General features: G+C 39.4%; 1 protein-coding gene across 1 annotated transcript in view; it reads left to right on the forward strand.

The window, feature by feature from the left end:
• The window catches only part of LOC139727743 (inositol polyphosphate-4-phosphatase type I A-like), a 94,404-nt gene that overhangs the window by 13,384 nt on the left and 58,105 nt on the right, over positions 1-22,915 (forward strand). The window contains exon 2 of the mRNA XM_071638726.1: positions 11,050-12,043. Coding sequence (XP_071494827.1) covers positions 11,845-12,043 — 199 coding nt within the window. The 5' untranslated portion in view covers positions 11,050-11,844. The remainder of the gene's footprint in view (positions 1-11,049; positions 12,044-22,915) is intronic.

The following is a 22,915-nucleotide window of genomic DNA, read 5'->3' on the forward strand; positions in this document are numbered from 1 at the left end:
ATCATCTTGTCATTATCAAATTGGGGAAAGATTCTAAAGATGGACTGACTGACAACAAATTAGTGAAACATCTAGAAAAAAAATCCAATGTCATAGAGAAACGAAAACTATACTACAGGTGACTCCCATTATACAACAAAATCCTTGTGACCAACAGTTTTCTTTTATTTTAATCATCGAAATTTCGTTAAAGCTGAACCAACTAAGTATACAAAGATATACAGATAATGATTTTTTTTTCCTTTACTTCATTGCAATAGAATTTCTTCTGTACTGGCATTCAGTGTATTTAGGAAACAAAAACTTTTGTTTGCATTTTACTTTTGCGAATCTTTGCTCCTTGCAAAATTTTACCATTTAAGTGTTATGCATGCAAAAATTTCTGGTTTAAAGGGGCATAGTCCCGGTAGTGTAGATGGCGCTGTTGATGATACTGCCGAAGACTACCGAAGTAGAGCTGTCATCAAGAGTAAAGTGCGTAGGTGTTGCTAAGTAACGTTGCCTTTGTTGTCTTCTCTGCGCATCGCGCAGTCTGTAGTAATGCCAGGGTGCGTGCATATGTGCTTGTTATTATGACATCACAAAAGAAGTTTGCGAAAGCTGTCATCCCCCTCAGCCGAATCATGAGCCGAACTGTGATCGGACCACTGACTACAGTGAATCGGACTTCTTCGGACTCGGGAAAGTGGGCCAAAGCGTAAGCGCCAAAAGAAGTCGATAGCGTAGGTCTCTATAGGAAACTTGCGCCATGCGCCCGCGTACGCATTTGACTAAAACACGGGGACCATGCACCTTTAACAGTAAACAATGAATTATAAAAATTATGATAAAAAAGGCACAGTGCATCATAACCAAACCACAGAAATGTTGTTTTAGGACTTGATGAGTTAATTTGGATTGTCACCCAGCATTGATATCAGTTTAGGCGCTTTAAATTTTGCCTGTCTTTCACAATACATAACAATCATAAATCATGTGTGATGTTCCTGACACACTTACGGTGCTATTTGTGGAAAACCAGGGGAAGTTCCTCTATCTCAAAAAAAGATACATTTTGTTTTATTGCAAAGGAAAATATTTACTACCCTTCAATATTCATCTACAGTGAGAATTGTATGGAACTTGATTCAGAGATGAAGTGGAAAGACAGAAAAGAAAAGAACCGATGTGATTGATAAAATTCTTGGTGCAGCTTTTGAATAAAATAACATGACGATATCAAACTGACTGTAAAGGTATGTGTATTACAATCAAACAAGCAAAATGATGACAGTGCCATTATTAGAGAACTGAAACAAAGCAGTTCTATTGTTTATAGCATGTAATCTAAACAAGTGCAGACACAAATCATCATGTCAGCACCTACATGTACTTGTCACAAACTTTGCCTATGCTATTTGTGGGATTTATATGGCACAGGACAGGACCGTATCGACAATGTTTGTAAGTATGAGCAGTTACTTCCGACCGATTTCATCTCCAGTAATAACACCATGCTTTTATTTTGAACAGTGCTAGTTTTGTTTACTCCAATCCATGCAAGATGAAAAAAAAAAAAAAACTCGCCCATATGTAAGTGTACTTTCACAGAGTGTGTTAGAGATCTTAAAATGTGATAGTCCTTATCTGCGATTCAAGTGAAAAATAAAGAGAAAAACCACATAAACAAAGAATCAACTATTTATACCTGTATTAAAAGACTGGCCCATGATGAAGAGATATTATTATTAACCACAACTTTCTAATCATTATGCAGCTCTAATTGTGGCATGGTAAAGGGTGTATAATGTCATCTTAAGCCTTCCATGGGGATACAAATGAAAGAGGAAGGAGAGTCCAAAGTTAAAAATAAATTCGTATTGCTCTTAATTGCACTTTCAGCTGAAATTTGACCTAGACTTGTTCTTTCGCTGCCAAATGCCATCGTTGAATCAAACATTGCTGCGAAATCTTTGGTCTTCTATCAAAGAACAGTGTTATTGGCTCAGACCCACTTGCACAGATTAGATGAGCTGATTATGTTATCACATCACAAGTCTGTATTACCAGTACACAAATCTTCACCAAATATCTTATCTGTTGTAATGAAACAAAATCACAGTTTGAGCCAACATCAGTATGAATATTAGTTAGCTTTCATATCAGATCATTATGATGATGTTGTACCAATAATAATGACTTTTTGAGGAGATGGGTTTGTACTAGTATTGTACATTTGTAGCTGGTCAATAATGGACTACGCTAAAAACTTTTTGGGGGTATTTTTTGTTCTGTACAGACCTTTGGGAGTTTTGGGAGGTGATGTCATCATGACATCATCTCACTGCAGTGACATCACACTTTGAAACTTCAAGCATTCCATATTTAACTCCTTCTGTGCCAGGGACTTTGTACAGTGTGTAAAATGCTGCGGGGTTTATTGTGCCACTTGGCACTCAAAACACATGAAGGGTCAAACACTGTTCACTTACTTTGAGGAGGTAGAGAGAGTTCAGCCCCACACGGCAGAAATTTTGTGGGGAAACAGCCCGTCTTGGAACACTTTCTGCATGTCGAGTTCCTCATGCGATCCCTTCCCCCTCCATTTCCCTGACTGCATTGCCCTGTCCACTCTGATAAACTCATCAAGGACCAAGTATATACACTGTTGTCTATATGTCTTTATTTTACGGGAAAAACAAGACATTGTAGTACTCAGAAGGGCTCTAATTCATCTTCCACTGTTTGGAATTTGCTTGCAATATATCGAATGGGTCTACCAAGAAACTTGTCGTGATTGCCAGGATAATGAGTTGTTTTGGAGTATTTTTAGATCAAAAGTTAAAAATGATGTAGATCAGAGTCCCTAACATCGATTCCATTATAAGCGCCCTCTGCATTCATTAGTGGGTAGGTATAATAATTTGTGATAATTGATCATGCCCTAGCAGTAGTATACAAATGATGCACAGGATAGAGTGCGTTAGTGTAGGCGTATAGTGCACTCTGAGCTATACGCCTCCACTAACGCCACGAAATAATCCTGTGCATCATTTGTTTTATAAAATGGGTCGAAAATTCGAAAACTAACAGCATTTTTCAGCGTTTTTAACATACCTTTGTGGGTCAAGACGTCCGAAGATGTTCGTCCCAAACATTTACGCACGTCGCACTCGGAAATCCCGCACATATAAGTATGATGGGGGGGTTGGGTTTCGGACACTTAAATTCCCGCATGAAAACTTACTTATTTTACATAGAATATGCACCCTTTATCTTAAAGACTTGATATAGACTCCTCATGTAGGCCTTCTAGACAACATACTCTGAAAACGGCGTAAGAATTAACCTGCTAAATCATTGCATTTGCCCTTCAAAGTGACTCCATGTACGCGTCCGGTCCCACAACGCTTGGTCTACTGTACACTGTGCATATGATACGTACGCCACACATGTTATGCACAAGGGAAGAAAGGCCGGCCGGCCGGCAGTCCGAACTAGAAGTTGTTTACAGGATTGACAGCGCGTATGCATGCAATTCAAAGGAGCCGCCGCACGCACAGACGATCGGCAATAGGATTTAACACGCAGTGCAATGGGACTGAGTAACCAAAGCACACGTGACTCATTACAGCGCTTCCTATTGGCTACATTCTTGAACCCATTTTATAATATTTCCCAACAAGCTGCATGTGATTCACTCTTGCACAGAAGAGCGATGGATACTGCTATGGCCCAATTTGTACCTAATCATAAGACATTACGTAGCAACCATGAAAGAATATGTTATCAGGCTCATTGCAGTGTTATCGCCATTCCTGTTTGGCTAATATTTCTCATTTTTGTAGTTACCCAATTGAAATCATGTTATCTCAGTGTTATTTCACCCATTTCTTATGGACATGTGTCCATTTTAGATTAAAAATCAACAGTTTGTGTGGGTGTCAGCAGGAAATTAGGTTTTACTTATAAATATCAAAGTTAAAGGTCTGTGTGGCTAGAGATTTGGCAGTGACTACAGTATAAACTTCATGATCAGCACAACTTGGCCATATTTGGCCAATCAGAATTGAGTTCTTAATTTTTCTTGTCATTTTGCCCAATATTGCATACAAATTTACTGTCTACATTAATAGTTACAGTTGTATGTATACATACTAAAGTATGCAGATGTTCCCCCTGACCTAAATTTTTGTTATGGCCTCAGCATTCATGTGGATGAGACGTTCTGTGATTATATAGCTACAAATCATACTCGTACAATACATACACCTTGTATCAACCCAAATGATTGCATTTTTTGAGTTGGGCACACAGGGAAAGATGTAGACGCTGGTATACCCTATGACTGTTCCCCCATTGTTATTCAAATGTCAGGGGATTGTAATTTTGGCCTTTCTTCTAACAGTGCATAGTATGCCTATCAAGATTATGCAGTAATCATGGATCACGGAATAGGATGATATGACGATCAAGTCATTATGAGGTGAACTTGTGAGATAGTTTACAGCAAGGTACACCATGTGTGTCTTAACTTGTTTATTTTCCATTCATAGAAATAGAGAAGGCTGACATAAATGTTAATAATGTAATCGTATAACCCCACTATACATTGAATAAAAGTAGAAAAAGATACGTGTACACTGCATGTGATCTGCATGTGTAGGTGTAGTACATACCGTTAGTTTAACAAACATATTCAAATTGTGTGGATGCCTGTTTAGCCCAGGTTGTTCCTTACATTAACCAGAAAGCATACTGGGGAATTATCTCACATGGCGACATCGAGTGTATCCAAACTGGATCTCAAGAATGGAAATGCCCTGTTCCTTCACTGCTTCTTCAAAATAGAATACTGTGAAGCAAAATATTTTCGTGGCATGAAATTTTTGCTAATTGGAGCCGACGGCCTTTTTCTCAGCATAAAGTTTTAATGTACCAGGACACTGCCACTAGCATTCAATGCAGTTGGGCCTATAGTGTATACAAGAACTTTCCTGTGCATTTTAATTTCACGAATCTTGGCTCTTGCGAAATATGATACATGCGAAATTAAAATGCACACGAACATTTCTGGTTTTTCAGTGCACTTGAGGATCTTTTGTGTGTGGTATGCAGTCATGCAGCAAAGTGCATTTTCTCTTTCGCATGCACAGAGCCTGTACATGAATTTAAACGAGATTGGGGTGAAACTGAGACAAATACAAATTTAGAATAGAATAATATCTGCCAAGTGGTGACCTGTCAATCAGTCTCATGTATTGTGTAAAAAATTTTTGGCCCTCGCCTGTCATTTCGTGTACAATACACTTGAAGTATAACATTGATAGTCCAGAATGGACTTGTATTAGAGTACCAGTTTGTACAATATACAAGAAGAATAAAAAAGAAGAGACAGACTGTTGTGTGTGGATGGGTGGGTGTGTGTGAGGGAGAGAGAGAGAGAGAGAGAGAGAGAGAGGGAGAAAATAGAAGTGGTGAACTTCCCTTTTCGTTAAAACAGTATCAGCAGAATGGGGCAAGGAATCAAATGTGTATTTATGTATGTGCAAAATCACGCCATACGCTGTCATTGTGAAGTGTTATGGATTACCCCACTTGATGAAGGAGCTCAATGATTTATTTTGCTTGGATTGCGCCATCTCTACAAAAATAGCATTAAAATGCACCACATCCTTCAATAAAAGATGCTGGCATTGCAAGCTAGGGTTGAGACCGTGACCAAATTTCTTTCATTGATATATATCAGAAAAATATTGGTCATATGGTATTGCTGGAAAAGAACACTGTTGAAAGGGCATCTACCCCACTGCCCCTCTTGCCCCCCCCCCCCCCATCCCCAGGGGAAATCCCCAAATGTGTTTCATCATGAATGGATAAGCGCATGAATAAAAAGGTCTAAACTGATTATTTGTGATTGCAGCTTGATGTACTGCACTCCATATCCATATAGTGGAGACTACGGTAAACACGTAATGATCTGTGTAATTCCGCCATAAAAACATGCTGTGTGCGCTCTGGAGCAGGCTGCTCGTTCGTTAGTCTCGCACGGCCCCGCAGCCCCCCGTGGAAACGCGGCTTGCCGGCTGCGCTCGTCTACTTGCCCGCCCCATCTGATCTGGGTCTGCAGGATGTTATTAATTTGGGATTAATTTGTTCAGGATCTCTGGCAATCTGAATACACAAGAGAGGTGCAGGGGGCTTCCATGATCTGGTCATGTGGCCTAGCAAGAGATTCACTTGCATGCTGTGCAGCCCTGTGTGTTTAAGAGTCGTGTTAAAGTCGTAACAGCTGGCGAGGAGTAGAATCCAGTGTGGCGCGGTAGGTCTGTCCCCCAGTTTTGATAATATCTGTGCTGATCTGTGCTAGGTCATATTATGTAAAGGGACCATAATATTGTGATCTCACCAAAAATTTGCGATGAAGTGAGTACCAGTATTGGCATGGCACATTCTGTAAGTGAAACCTTTCGCATTTGTTTGCAGTCTAGGTTGGTTATCCATTTGTCATTCATGAATGCATCATATTGACATGCTTTGGAAAACATTGTGGAATTGTGTTATCATACTTTCACATAGCAATAAGGCAAACTGCCTCCATACAAGTTGTAGGTTTTAGCTGAATTTCATTTAGATACATGTGTAGTGTGGTCCACTAACAGTATTGATACTAGCGAGTACATCGTATATCATATTTTAGGGAAATGCTCTTCATCCTAAATATTACAGTGACAGACATAGACTGCTTGTAAATCATTGTAGCTAAGGCACAATACCCACAGAGTATGTATACTTCCCTTGTTGTATTCCTGGAGCCAGAATCGTGCCTTTACTAATCAAGCATGATCATAGAAATGGGAATTCTGTGTGGCTTCCTCTTTATAAGTTTGTCAGGTAAACCATTACTACCGCTTCCAATGCAGTTTAATACTCTCTATACTGTTGGTACACCTGCTCTGGTGTAAGCAGGTAAAACAGAAAATCAAGTCCTGTACACTGCTGGATGATCATGTTCAGCCTTATTACTCTCTACTTTTCTGAGTCACTCCGTCAAGTTTGATGTAACGTTGCTTGGAGTATACAATACTGCCGCTATGAAACATGAATCATGGGCTGATAGATATTGTTATCTATTTATGAGTGATATTTCCATTTGTTTTTGTTCAGCTTTGTATCATTCTATGTTTTCATTTGTTTTTGTTCAGCTTTGTATCGTTCTATGCTGTGCATAAAGAAGAATGTAAAGGGAGAGAGAAAGAGTGAGCGGGAGAGAGTATGAGTAGATTAGGACTGTCTCAGCATGTCACGTTTCTGTCTAGTCGTCATAGCAACCAAAGATATTGGCCATGCTTCCTGCATTACCCTGGCGAGGGGCACACCTGCTTGTTTACTCTGGGGAATACTCTTTTCTCTACCCTTACTCTCTCTCTCTCTATCCCTACCTCGCTCTCCCTATCTTTCTCTTTCTTTCTGTCTGTCTGTCTGTCTCTCTCTCTCTCTCTCTCTCACACACACACTGTCTGATGACCAGTAATATTGTAAAAGAGATGATTTTGCTAAACTTCACTGCATTGGTGGCTCTCGCCTGAATTCCGTAACAGGACAAAAACGTTGCACTTTTTTTTTTTGTAAAGAGGAAACAAAGTGGAAACTTTTTCTGAGTTCTATTTCTCAAAAGAAAAGTGCACTCTAATATGTGTGAGAGGTTACTGAGCATCCCTGAAATTGTCCCATCTATACTTAAACGCCTATTAAGCAGTGCATACATTTTATGGTTCACATTCATGGCTCACATCAATAGCATGCATACAGTGTATATTTGTACAGAGTGGTAAATATCCTATTTATTAGAACAAGAGTTATGATTGGTTGAATTGGTACTATGTGGCAATCCTTGATAATAGCTCACAGTTTTGAACTATAATCTTGACTAGCATTGGCAGTCCAGACAAATCAGTGTTGTAAACACACTTAATTTACTATGGCAAATGGTACCCGGTATGCGCTTTGCTATTCTACATATGCTCCAAATGCATAATTGGCGCTCTTGCAGTGCTATTTCACCTCAGTATTTGGCCTTGGTAAAAATAAAACTGAACTTGGGCTTAAATTGTGCATTTGTCAGCGTATTACATTGTGGTGGTAGACCTATTGGAATAATGATGTGATTGTAGAGCTGAGACATACCAGTTGCCATAGTGACATTTTTAGTTTTCAAGGGGTGGCATACTTCTGGTTGAGATGGGAGGGATTTAGATTTTAACTTTTTGCAAGATAATTAGCAACCACTTATGAAATATTACAGAGCATACAATTCTGAGAGGAATTCAAAGTTTATGTGATGAAAATTGGTTTTTAAATGGCTGAGATATCCAAAAACGAAGTATAAAACAAAGTAGTCATAAGAAAAGGTGGGTTCCACCTTTTATTAGGATCTCTTTGTTCATGGATATCTCGGCCATTTCTAAACCAATTTTCATCAAATAAGCTTTGAATTCCTCTTGGAATTGTATGCTCTTTAATATTTCAAAAGAGCTTTCTCATTATCTCGCAAAAAAGTTGGAAACCTGAAGGCCCATCCCAACCAAAATTATACCATCCCTTTAAATTTCTTTTCAAGTGACAAAGTCACTTTAAAAGAAATTGTTTGCACTGTATGAATGGCATATAAAGGTGCTCCAGTAATCAGTCAGGTATTCAGCCTTTTCTCATTTCATTTCCCAAAATATTTTTGTTATATGCGGTACATACATTCTCATTTCCGGCTGACTGTGTATTTTGTGAGATATGAGAATGACAAGTGTTGATAATTCAAATGATGTCACAATGTGATATTTAATAGCTCAAATTTGTTGTTTTGAATTTTGCCATCGTTATTACTGATATTTAATCGTTATTATCATTATCATGATTATTCTATCCATCAGTTTTACCCTGTTGTCATGGTATTAACGTGTATCTAGTTTCTTTTTGAGGAACTTCCTCCTGAAAAAGCTATCGTATCACCCATTTTTCGAGTGACTTTGGGATGCATCTCTATTCCCAATTGTTCTAGCCTTAGACATTGGTCTGTTCGAGTAGTGAAGCAAAGTTCAGCTGAACTGAACTCAATGAGGCATGAGTACACTGACTGTGATGTGAACTTGCTTTAACTATTTTGTGTCATTTCCTCATGTGGCAGAAACGTGCAACATAAATGAAAATATTGAAGAGCTGCAATGCATTTGGGGAAAGACTGTTGTACATACCATGGTTACAGGCTGAAGTGAATCTGAAAGGATGTGACATTTGAACCAAGTTTTCATTGTAAAGGAAGTGCTGTGCCTTTTTAGAGAAACATATTAACCTGTTGAAGACGAGTCCCAAGTACATGTATACTCGGGCAACTGTCTATGGGAAATGCGTGTTGTAGCAAAATCAGCCCGTCCTTAATGGGTTAAAAGGAGAAAGTTACACCCATGGTATGATGAATACAATGTAGCGCCATGCCATGCTGCATGACACACGCGCTCACAAAATAACAATGATCGTTCATCTGCTCATCTGACAAAATTTGTCACACTACCAGTAGGGAGTTGCGTCATTATCACAACATGGTGTACTTGTTTGTCATTTCGAGGAAATGCTCCTGTTGCGATTTTTCCAGCATGACACACAGTGTACTTTTGGATGAGGTTTCTGCAGGACCGAACATACATGTAACACAGACAAGTAATTTTTTGACTCTTTTTAAAGGGAAAGTCTACCCTAAAGATAAGTTTGATTTAATAGAACCAGAATTATGATAGAAGCAAGATAGTGAAAGTCTGACCAAATGCTGACAGAAATGAAGAAACTGATGATATTTTGAAGGTGTGACCAATCAAAAAGAAACTGACAATTCTCTGGTATAGCATGTGAGATCACTTTCTGTTTGCCCTGTACATAAAATTTTACAGAATTTCTCTTCTTTTTCATTATTGATGGCAGAATATATATATATTTTTTGTGTGTAGGGGTAATACACACAAAAAATTTACTTGATGGGAAAAGGGAAATTTCTTATTTTATAGTACAGAGCAAATGGGGCAAGAGCCCAATATGCCACATGATCACAAAATTGCTGATTTGTGTACAATTGATTAGAATTTCGCAACTGCCTTAGTTTTGATGAAGAATTTGCTGAAACTTTCATTATCTTTTTCCTCTAATTTTTCTGCTTCCATTCACAAAACTAATTTCAGGGTGGATTTCCCCTTTAAACTGTTTCCTTCCAGGAAATAATTGCAAACAAACTCCCATGCATGTACATTTTCTATTACAGCACTAGTTTCTGCAGGAAAAGCATTCGTTTCAATCAGTACTTAACCTCATCAAGTTATGAGATACTATTCTCGCAAATTTGAGAGTGTTATCTGGAAAGAAGTGTTCGTTCACTTTCTGTTCGTCTAGAGGGCTTCATTGGAAGATTTTTCAAGAAAATACCACTGTGTGTCTGTTTTTTGGTTCTACTGTATACGCTATGTATTTCTTTAGGTTTTTATTAGTTTGTGAGTCAAGTGCTATTCGTGAAATTTGACCACATGACAAAATATCAACTCTAGTCCCAACGTGAATGCGATGTGCATGCATACATTTTCCCTTCATTTGCACTGTATTCCGTGATAGTGAATTTAAACACTCACAAAATTGTTGGGAAGTCCAAATGCATGAAAAATTAGACTCGCTTAATATATGCCATATATTTCGCGAGTCTAAATTTTCGCGAATCGGGAATTCCTGATGATTTCGCAAGTGGTTAAATTTGCGATCGTTGAGTCCTGTACTGGAGAAGTGTACACGCGTATGTCACATTCACATCGGGATCAGAGTCAATATTTTTGTGTGTCTTTAATTTCGCAAATAGCACCTGACTCGCGAAATTTGCGAAATTAAAACCTAGCGAAACATTCGGCGTATACAGTACTTTACTCAGTTATGTGTCGTCATAGTAACTATGGTGGATTTCATTGTGCCATTAGCACAGAATGTAGGCAGGATATACATGCTGACACATTATTACAATCTAAATCCTATTTGTCATTTCTGCAGGTTTCTTGCAACAGAGGATTAGGACTGCAGGAAAAGCTACACTGCAAAAATCTGGCTGCTTCATCTCCAGGAAAGGAAGAATACACCTTTTCTTTTTTTCAAAATAAATGCCACGTCCCCTGTCATGCTTTTTCAAGTCTGTTGATAGCACGTGAAGGGCAGAATCATTTTCCATAACTGATTTTTTTTTTTACTTTTATTTTTTTATGATGGCATTTTGATGGACATTGTTAAGAAACCATGGCAACCTCGTGCAGCTGAGAGTGCATCATCGGCTGCATCTTGGATCACCCGTATGAAAGTGCTGTGTTCTCTGCAGACTGTGGATCCTCTCTGAGCCGCAACCAATTCTTTGCAAAAATGACGAGCGATGAGAAAAGAGAAAGAAAGTCTTTGCACTGTCCATTTTGCTAAAGGAACTTTTGCCATTAAGTGAACTTTTCACACCACTGATGATAGAGCCACAAATCAGTAAGATGTGCTTTTCACAAGAAAATGCCTTTCAGTGCCCATAAAAAAATAGCAACGTTGAGGAGGTAAATGAAAGTGTTTTTGGGGTTGACTGGTAGTAACCTGGTCGGTGTTGTAGTCTTCCGACACAGTGGCGGGAAGTAGATCTGCAAGAAGAGTGGCGAGAAGGGACTGGCATACTGTGCTGGACATTGTAGTAGTTGCTGGATGCTCGATGGTCCAACGATGATGACGCCGGGCGGATCGCGACGTTAAAAGGGGGAGGGATAATATACGGGGCACTGGTGCGAGGAGGGGTACACCCCCCTTGCGCACGCACGGCAGATGACGCATACCGCCGACGAGCGCGCCTCTACCTGGAGCTACTTCAAGGGCGGCGGGATCCTGCACCTCGCGGCGCCGAGGATGCGGTTCAACCAGAAGGAGCTGGCAGCCATCGGCATGGAGCCGCCCAAATACTTCACCAAGGAGGGTCCCCTCTACATGAAGGTCGCCGTGGGTGGCTGGCGCAGGAAAGGTCTGGGTAATTGTTTCCTTTTGGCTTTTGACAGAGTTTAGAGCTGCACCTTGCTACTATCTTTTGATGCACTATTGCACCGTGGGAACAGAGGTTTCGTATAATCCTCCTTGTTCACTCCTTTCTCTTTCACTAATATTGCTGTACAAGTGATGGCACACTCTTTTACAAGCTGACTTGTTGTTACCCCCATCCCTCCCCATATTCAAAAGAAAAACAAACTCTGAACCAAACCAAGCAGAGGTTTATGTAGGTCAGCTCTAGAACATAACAATTCATAAAATTACTTCCTGATGTGGTTTTGCTGTGGTTTTACCAATGATGAACGTGTGTACATGAACAAATATGTGAATTTCCCTTGCTAATGCAGTACTGTGAACCACCGACCAGGAAATGATTGGGATGATAATATGTTCCCATGTGGTGTTGGCACAGCAACCACTGTGAATATATCTCATTATAAAGCTTGTGAAAGAGTGTAATATACAATGTACACTGTACCATATGTGCCTTGAAGAGGAAATCCACCCTAATAGTAAGTACACTCTGAAAGAAAGAGGGGAAAAAAATCTGAAGAGAACGTTCCAAAAATGATCAAAATTGGATAAGAAATAAGGAAGATGTGACATTTGAAATTAACATTTCGTGAACAGTCCTTATGAATATTCAAATGAGCGAGTTTATGATGTCATGCCCTCACAATTTTTCATGTATGTTACATGAAATTCAGAATAACCAGCTAACACAGGTAAAGGCATATTCCCATACTAAACTCTATCACAGTTCACATACTATGTTCCTTTTTATTTTGGGTAGTTTTAAGGCAAGTTTTCAATTCATACAGCTGAAATACGAGATTTTTGTCATTTCTGTATATGAAATAAATTTAAGAAATTGTGAGAGCATGACATTGTCTACTTGCTGATTTGAATATTCATATCAACTGGTCAAGAAGTGTTTTCCGAAAAATTTGAAATTTCAGAATGTCATAACTTCCTTATTCCTTATCTGATTTTGATCATTTTTGCACTGTTCTGCAGGGATTTCTTTTCCTCTCTTTCGTATGAAATTGATAAAATTCTTAAGTGGATTTCTTGTTTAACCTGTTGAGGACGGACTGATTTTGCTACAACACGCATTTCCCCCGAGTATACCTGGGACTCGTCATCAACAGGTTAATGTCTGTTCACTGACTGTGAAAAGCTGGCCAACACCTTTTGGTAGAGCGCAACAGGGCTTTGCAGTCCCCAAGTTTCAATTTACTGCAAGAGCACCAAAAACTTTTATGAGAAAAGGCAGCCTCCTCCTCATATCTTTTTATGCACTTCAGCTTCACTCATGTAATTCCAACAACAAAGGGGAATACATCATTCTATAGATGCAGTGAATGTGGGGATACCTGTATGTTGCATTGGATAATTTTCCTTTTTGTTGAGGTGAGAGCTCTCATACTGTACAATTTGGACATATTATGTTTACATGAATTAAAAAAAAGAAGAAGAGGATAATCCCATAATTTTTTGAGATGCAAATGCAGTCATGGTTGCATTCTCTGTACTTGTACAGGTACAGTGTATTTCCATTCTTCCATTTTACATTTGTCAATTGCACAAAAGTACAGTGCATTGAGCTGATACTGGAAAAAAAATCCCTATTATCTAGCCAGTGGACAGACTTTCAACTCGTGTGGGCTATGAAGGGGGTGGTGGGGGTGGGGGGTGGGTGGGGGAGGGCGTGAATGTCATGGACTCTTGAGTAAGATTACATTGTAAGTACATGTACATTGTACCATTCTGACAGCAAACCGCTCACCTTTCGATGTGTTTGAGTGTGTACGTGTGTGGGTGTATTAATATGCTTATTCATTCGCACATTAAGTTCTTGATACACTGTGGCAAATTATTGAATGTGAACAACATCAAACATACTTCAACAGACACAATGATGACCAAAGTTTGAACAGATTAAAATCTGCTGCCTCATGTGTCCAAATTCAAATGTGGGTGATTCCCCGCGTAATTCCCCCAAATGTGTGAGCAATTGTTTGCTTTGTATAGACAACCCAGAAGCAGACAAAGGAAAGAGACGAGATACTTGGAATCACCCACGCTGCAATACTATACTTCGAGAAAAGAATTGCATTCACTTCCTTTTTTTTTAGATGTTTCAGAAGTTTTCCTCATCTGGAAAGGCAACAGAAATGCCAATATCCAATAGGGAATCATTTGTCTGACTATTTCTGACTATTCCCAGCTGTGCTGTAGCCTCAAACTTGGCAATATATTTATTATAAAATGCAGTAATTTTGAATTTTAGTTGAACCATGATAATAATCTGTGTCAGATACCATTGTATCAAAAATTTGGAAATCCTTCAAAAGTCATTCTTCATTCTTTGCAACACCTCCCAAAGAGTGTTCTAGTGCACAATTCAAAACCTACATTAGACACTTTGGGTATTTGCAATTCTACCCTTGGCTGACATAAAATATAATGTGTGTGTGTGTGTGTGTGTGGGTCTTTTTTGTTGGTACAACATGTGTGTATACAACATGCTTTTCAAATACGGGCAATTACCGGTAGTGACCCTTTTGATATCATGAAAGTGTGAAGAAAGTGCTGAACATCAATTTCTGATTTGGCTGCAATTAAAATTCCCCAGACTCCAAGCTTCCTGTGGATGTATGATTTTTTCCCACTTCATTTCTCTCACCACAAAACCTGCAAGTACCCCACAGACATTTGTAAACGGTGGTTGTATTTGTAAGAAAGTCAGCAGGCTATAAAATTCAGATGTGGTCAAGTGTGCAGTGATGTAGGTTATATTTATTCAAAATACTAAATTTAGACCTACGTTGTACTGTGACAAATGAACAAGTTTTGATTTTCCAAGTGATCGTAGACATTGAATTTGGCCAGGAGGTGTTCTCGAGATATAAAACTTTTTTGTCGTAAGTTTTGAACAGACACCATGCAGCCAAATCACTTGATTTTGACAGCTTTCTAGGCTCTTCCATGTCTGCAACTTTTATTACAATATTAGGTTACCATGGTTATGGGTCACATGTGATTTCTTTGACATATGCCAGTGCTTCATTGGTGGTAGACTGAAAAAAAGCAACAACAAAAAAGAAAAGCATGCAGCTCCTGCAGTGGTGCAAGGTTTTGGATGAAGGGTGGGGCGGGTCAGGATGAGTGAGGGCAGGTCAACAGGGTGAGGGATGGGGGTTAGGGTGGGGTTGGGGGCCCTTTTCCCCAGGGTAAGAGGAGGTCATCTGTCTGTTTAGATGTACAGCTGTAGCATGCTTTGCATCATGCTGTCCCCACCCCCATTTCCTGTCTCCCCCCCCCTCCCTCATCTCTGTCTCTCCATTTCCCTCAAATTTCCACCTTTCACTCTCACTGCTACCGCTCGTGCACCACCTAACGAAGAGCCAAGCATAATCCACCTGCATAGTGTAGACTGTATAAAAACCACAGCACTGAATGCTCGCCACCCTGTCTACATGTTAATTAACTAATTTATGCCATACTTTTATCTAACTCAATATGACACTTTTGTTGGGAAACTCTGTTGGAAATGAAATGAAATAGTTCACCCTTGATGCAGAAAGTGTCCAGGTTATTTTTGGTCGACCTATAAGGAAAATGGGGATCCATCAATTCCGCACTTTTTCCTGGTGGAATTTTGCAAATTTGAACTCTTGACATAATGTGCCACCCACAGGTGTACAGAAATATCAGGGTTGCTGTGCAGTGCTACAATCTCACAAATTTTTTTTACAAGAGCTAGCTGCACCCAGAGGCTGTTCCACCCACTGTACAGTGATGCGCCACATTTGTAGTGTAAATGTGTTTCGGAAGGATGTGTGTGCCAACGAAAACTAATCTTTTTTTTTTTTTCCGTATCTCTCCATATACGCCCCCATCATGTGCGTAACATCAAGTGTGTCTTGCTTTGGACCTTCCAGTCTGCTGTTAATCATATAGTATCTAGACATTATGGCGTGTTTTCAGCAAAGTCTCAAAATCAGTCCATACATCCCAAAATAACAAAATCGTACTTTCCCTGAAACTATACAAGAAATGAAGTCCCATGTGTGCTCCATTTTATAAAAAAGTTGCTGTGATAGCAACTCTTTGCCGCAGTGCAAAGTGTCATGGTGTAAACAAGAATCCTCCAGTTCTTTCTGATTGGCTGTTGAGCAAGAAGGTACTATATCTAGCAAGAATTGCTATCAAAACATCTTTGATGACATGAGACCCTGGAGACTCTTGTGATCAAAATTAGTCTTTAACCAACAGTGGATGATGGCTGTAATGTTCTACACTTTCTGGAAATTATATCTAACTTTATGTTATTATACTGTGCTGACATCTCAAATTGTTGTGAAGTGTCCATCTTGCGCAGGTGGCACATGGAATTAACCAGAAATATCAAACTTCATGAATATTTAGTGGCTTGTCGGATTTCCCTTTAGAATTTTCCCCTTGAGTGTTTCACTAATCTTTCTGCATTTGTTGATCCCACCTGTATGTTTGGGGAAACTTCCTAGCTTTAAATCCAAATATCGGATTGGGATAGATGTTTGAACACCCAGAGGACTTGCTGTGAAGATGCAAATTTGGAGTTTTATCAAAACATTTTTGGTGAATTTCAGATTGCTAGTGTGGCTGCATCCCTTTGTTATGGCTTCATGTTAGTGAACATAGATAAATAATGATAAATTGTTGCAAGTCGCTTCTTATCTTGATAAAGTGTGCCTCCCCCTTCCCATTTCTTGCTCAATAGTCTTGGCACTCAGCCAAGAAGTAGATGTAGATCTGCAAGATTAGTCTGTAAGTATTGTGATCTAACCGACTTCTTTTTCGCCATTCATCCGGAGGAAATTTTCTGAATGTCAGTTCCTCGGATGTCCAAATTACCCTCGTCTAATTGTGTTTAATAGAGAATAGAATCTGCTGATTTGGATCTAACTCCCCCGTCACCCCAGCATTTGTTAATTGATTAATCCACAACGGAGGGAAAGGGATCCCCGAAATTTCACTTGTAGGTCAGCCAAGTGGAATGGTATCATCAGGCCGCGTGGGCCCGAAGTCTAAGAGTTGGCACGTTGTCTGAGCGTTGTCTCACAGGTCCGCAAGAAAAGACATTGACAGATACCATATGCTTAAATGGCCAATTGAGAAGTTGTGCAGTTTCCTTGTTTGGAATTTGTTCAGTTGCGTGGAGGTTCTGGATGCTAGTTGTAATCCGGATGTACAACTATCAGGAGGGCATTGACGAACTTGCTTCAAAAGCCCTAAACCATCCATGATCTGTAATCTATAACAATAAAGATTACAATGTATGAGTATTTTTTTTGTTGCAATTTCATCATCTTTTGTTATTCATTTCCTGATAAGGTTATTTCAAGGCACTGTCAGTCATCAAAACAAAACAAAACAAAACAAAAAAAAATTTGCAGCTCAGTCAGTCAATTTTGGATAGAATTTTTGGAAAAAAAAAATCTGAATCAGTGATACATACACAACAGCATTGTGTTTTCCTTCAAGTTTGACTTTCGTATTAGAATCAGCCAAATGTTCTGGGGAAATTCTGTCTTTTCTTGGAGTAGGGAAAGTCAATGTAGCCTTAGATGAGAAAATGCACTCTTTTATGCACTAGCAGCTGATTTGATATTTTGCTTCATTTTGTACATCAATCACTATGCTGCTTATACATGTAGCACACAAGTTTTATCTGCTGTATCAGCTATTTTAAAAGTTGTGTCAAGTGTGATTTTTTCAATGTGTACAGCCATCATCTGTGCCATGCCTGCAAGCATTGCATTTACATAATTGTCCTAAAACACAATGACCCGAATTCACAAAGGTGGTACAATCTTTGTCCATGGTTTATACCATGGACAAAGACTGAAGTTTTGTATGGGGCGCCAAGTGTGGCATGGCCTGTTTCGTCACGAAATCAGTCATTTCGTCGACGAAATGACTGATTTGACAGACAAAATCTGTCATTTCGTCGACGAAATGACCATTTGGTGAAATGACTGATTTCGTTAACAAAATGACTGATTTTGTAACGAAATAGGCCATGCAACACTTGGCGCCCCATACAAAACTACGGTCTGTGTCCATGGTTTAAACCATGGACAAAGATTGTACCACCTTTGTGAATATGGGCCAATGTGTGAATTAATGTTCATCATGCTCATGGAATGAAAGCATACGCTGTGAATTGATGATCATAACTTTCTTGTTTTCATTGTTTGCTTGTTTGTTTGATGTTGTTTTTAATATCTAACTCATGCTCCCACTCCCAGCATCCCAAGGAATGGAAATCTACACAGGCATGTGACCGATCTCCCATGCTTATGTGTTTTGTTGTTGTTGATTTTTTGTTTGCACATCATTGCGCACATTGCATGCTCATCAATGTCATCCTCCCTGCACCATGCTGTTGCTCCATTGATATCACATGTTCATGAAGTACATGCTTATTTCATGCATAACTGTATGATACAAACGTTTCCTTCTATTCCACCATGTACACGTATGAATTCCCACTCACCCCAGCCATAAAATGACCCATCAAAAAGTGCAGTGCTTTATGGAGTTGGACTTTCAATGTGCCATTTGAAAAGTATTCATTTGTAGTCTGATCAATTTTCAATCATCGTTCCTTTTATTGTTCGACACTTTAATCGCATTCCATTCTCTCTGTAGAGTGCTAGTATTCAATATGAAGTTTGGTGAAAGAATCGGTTTCATGATTTGCAATGTCATTGGTAATGGTACAGTATTGTATGGCACACATAGTTATTATGGCAATGCGACTTCGAGACTCGGTAAACATGGCAGTTTGATCGTATTGTTGGATCACACATTTGGTGTGAAGACTTTTTTGTGGAGTCAGTCGTAGGTGGCGCACTGCCACAGTACATAACAAAATGAATATGCATTACATTTCTGTGCCATTACCGCAGTATACAGCTTTAAAATATTCCTTGAGTAACAAGTAGTGCACTGTCTGAAAATCGAGAAAAAAGACTAGTTTCTGGTGGTTATGTTTATTTATAAAATTCATTGATTCTGTTTGAACTTTTTTTTCCAACTCATTTTAACAGAGTAAATTGAAAAGAAAAGAAAGAAGACTGTTATTTTTTCATTAATTGAACCAAAAATTGACAAGAGGATATTGTGTTTTTCTTGGAAAGGAAAGCATGACATCAGAGACTGACAATTACCTTGCTGTTGTGTTTTGTGAAGATTGTGAGTGAATGTGAACATGACACTGATTCTTTGGTATTACTGAAAACATATTACCGCCATATCCTACTATCAAGTATTTTCAAAAGCAGCGCTGTTTCAGCAATTTTTCTGGCATGTATATTGTTTGTGTGCCCTTTTTATTCATTTTTAAGTTGATGCTGATAAAGGATGATTATTTTGCTCAAAAGCAGTGAAACAAAAGCAATATATTCATGAATATTATTAAAGGATCTAATTAGCACTGAGTCTGTAACGACAGATCTAGTGACATTAATACCAGTATTAAATCAAAACTTTGATTCTTTGAAGATCTTAAAGATAATATGAAGTTTTGGTACCTTTACAAAGTTTCCCTGAGATTGCCTTGTCTTAGTTTGTGTTTCAGGTTAAAGTACCTTTCATATAACCAACACAGTGAGACTTACTCGCCCCAAAGTGCTCTCATGTCTTAGTAATCATGCAATAATGGTTTCGGATATTATCGACGCTGTACAACGTCAATAAATACTAACGGCTCGTTCGAATCGTTCGAATCTTTATATAGCTCCCTCAACGATCATTCTGCGTGTAACTCGTGAGAACCGGATCGCCAGCACAGAACTTGTGTAGAGTTCTGTGACCGCCAGTTATCCGGGCAGTGCCGCAGCGCTAACACTCCTCTGAAGCTGTTTGTGCGATGCGGTAATGCGTGCATGCATGCGAGCGGTATGTACAGTGCCGACAATGCGTGATCACAGATTATGGTACATGAGGCGAGGATGTACGACTTGTGTGTACTAGGACTAGTAGTATGGTACACGAAGACGGGTTTGACATAGAGCAGCCATTGCAGGAGGGAAACAAAAACAAATACGAAGACCATAAACAGTGGTCAATCCTGCCGGAGGGGAAAAAAAGACGAGTATAGCTGCGGCAACTTTGAGGCGATCAGATATGCATCAGGATACTTTGTATACTACTAGGCGCTGCGTTTTACTCACCACCGGCCACCCTGGTTAGATCGAGGCTCGTTATGCAGCGAAGCACGGATTATACATACAGATTGTAAGCGCACACAACTTGACAACACTGCGGTGGTGAGAAGTGACTTGCTGTGCTGCCAAATAACACAGTAGTTCCTACATGATATTTTAATGTAGTTAGATATTTTTAATATTGTCTGAATTCATATGTTGGTAAACTCTCGTGATTTTAGAGGCTCCACCACAGTGCTAGACTATCACGCGGACTTGCTATGAGATAGATGACATCTATCTTGTAAGCAGCCTTAGCATGCCCTGTTCAGCAGTCGATCGTTTTACCAGGGAGGTCGTTTACCGGGGAGACGGGAACTCTCTATTCATTCAGTACTGTACATGAAGGAAGACATCACCTCAACCAGCTCCCAGCCCGACCAGATGCATGCATGAATGCAATACCCGCTCGCGCTGGTTTACGTTTGGAACAGCAACACACACACACGCACACACTCACATACACACACTCACATACACACACAGTACACACACACACACACACACACATACTCACAAGCACACTGACACCAGGGAGTGTTCCAGTCCACCTGTCTTGACACGGGTACAGAAATAGATCGAACGTTTATTGACCTTGAGTCGGGTCAGACTCACAAAAAAAGAGGAAGAAGAAACCACGCCAGAGATGGAGTGATCAGATTGCAGAGAGAGAGAGAGAGAGAGAGGAAGAGGGAAAGACTTTCACAAACCTGCCTCGTTATGACGCAATCGTGGAGAACAGTGCCAGTAGCTCCATGATACAGTCGAGGATGGAATCAGAGCTTGAAGCTCCTTGATGGAATAAAGCCCATCCCATACTCACGACTATAGGACTGACAGAGTTTGGATCCTGAACAAGTCACAGCAGCTTCAGCATAAACGAGTTGTTTTTTGTTTTGTTTTATTTTTTCAAATCCAAAGTCGGTCAGTCATAGTCGTGAGTCGTATTCCAATAGTGTGCGGCGGGCTTAGGATATGTAGGTCACTCTTTGGCCTTTAGTTCGGCCTGCACTAATTTATTCATTTATTTATTTTTTTTTTTGTATTTCAAAGTTACGTTGGTGTTTTCATTATGCAGATGGTGCATTATAGTAGGCCTATGATAAGTGGCCTATTGGCCCCAAAACATGATTTTAGACTGAAAATAATCCGAGTTACGTGTTTGTTTTTTTTTTATTTTTTATTTTTACATACAGATTATATTCAGATTGACAGTGTAAATCATTAATCGATTGATTTTCAAGGAAAATGGACTTACCGGATTATTTTTTTCTTTCGAACACGCTCTTCTTCCTTCAGAGAAACACAAAACCTCCACATTCAACTCCAAAGGGAGGAAAATCAAGCTGCGCATACCGAGGTTGAGGTAACATAAGTAAATCCAAGTTCTGTGAGTTTCAGAGGAATATCGCAAGATCTTGTGGGTGGTATACTAGTACTTTAGTAAGCTTCAGTTTGATTGTAGTTATGAACTACCTATTTACGACGCCAGTGTAGCCGCGGGTATGAGCATGTCGCTGTAATAATATTGTGCGACACAACAGAAGCCTGCAACATTGTGTGCGACATCCTCGAGAATTGGCGACATGCATGTTCTAACTATATAAGTGTTATCAAATTTGTGAAAAACACGTGTAAAACTTGTGGGACGACAAACTCATATGTTGGCTGAACTCTATTTTATTTTTATTTTTTTAAAGAATATTTTATTCTCCATCAATGGTATGCGGTGGCGGTGGCGCATTCCTGCTGAGGTCATAAACAGTCTGGGGCCTGCGGGAATGAAAAGGATGTTTCGAAGCGAGCTCAAGTCGAAGACTCTGGGGAAGACCACTGGCAGGATTGCAATCGTTACCTGATTCTACATTTCTTTCAATCAATTGACGTAAAATAATGTCATTTTTTCTATTTTCTTTATATCTTTCCTGAAATATATCCCACTGCCCTCCAAAGGGGGAAGATTCTCTATCATTATTCTTTCTTTTCTGACGGTGACTCAGAGGTGCTTGATTATAAAAAGGGAAAATCATGTTACTGTTCGTCACTCTGCAAGTTCGTTGTTCTGAGAGAGAAACACTTTCGTTATTTTTATGGTTCCTTGATTCGAACACGGGTGTTCGTTCATCCTGAAACGAAATAAATTTCGTACCACGTATAGGACCTAATTCGTTTTCAGAATAAAAATGTTCGGATTATAACTAACGCCTTCATATTCGGAGCAACAAATGGATCTGGAACAGGAATTTGGGGACCCGGATTGACGAACCTTATACATGACGTGTACTTATCCCCCAAAGTAATGGATACCGTGCAAAGAAATTAACGATGTCAAAAAGGGAGATTAGTTTCCCGCCAATTCCCCCTTCCGTCAATACTAAGGCTCCTACTTCGGAAGTATAGGTCTGTCTCTCGTTGCTCGATAAAGAAAAAGAAAAAGAAACGAACAACGTCAAAATAAACAAGAACAGAATAAACGCATGTTCGCCTATCGTGGGGCATCTATGCAATACTGTTACCTTGGATGATATCCTCACCCTCACCATCGTGTAATTCCTATATTAGAAAGCAATTAATAATTATGTTTTGCACTGGAT

The sequence above is a fragment of the Diadema antillarum genome, unplaced genomic scaffold (assembly GCF_040938485.1).
Source record: "Diadema antillarum isolate AM-2024a unplaced genomic scaffold, OU_Dant_1.0 scf00000018, whole genome shotgun sequence".
Classification (NCBI taxonomy): domain Eukaryota; kingdom Metazoa; phylum Echinodermata; class Echinoidea; order Diadematoida; family Diadematidae; genus Diadema; species Diadema antillarum.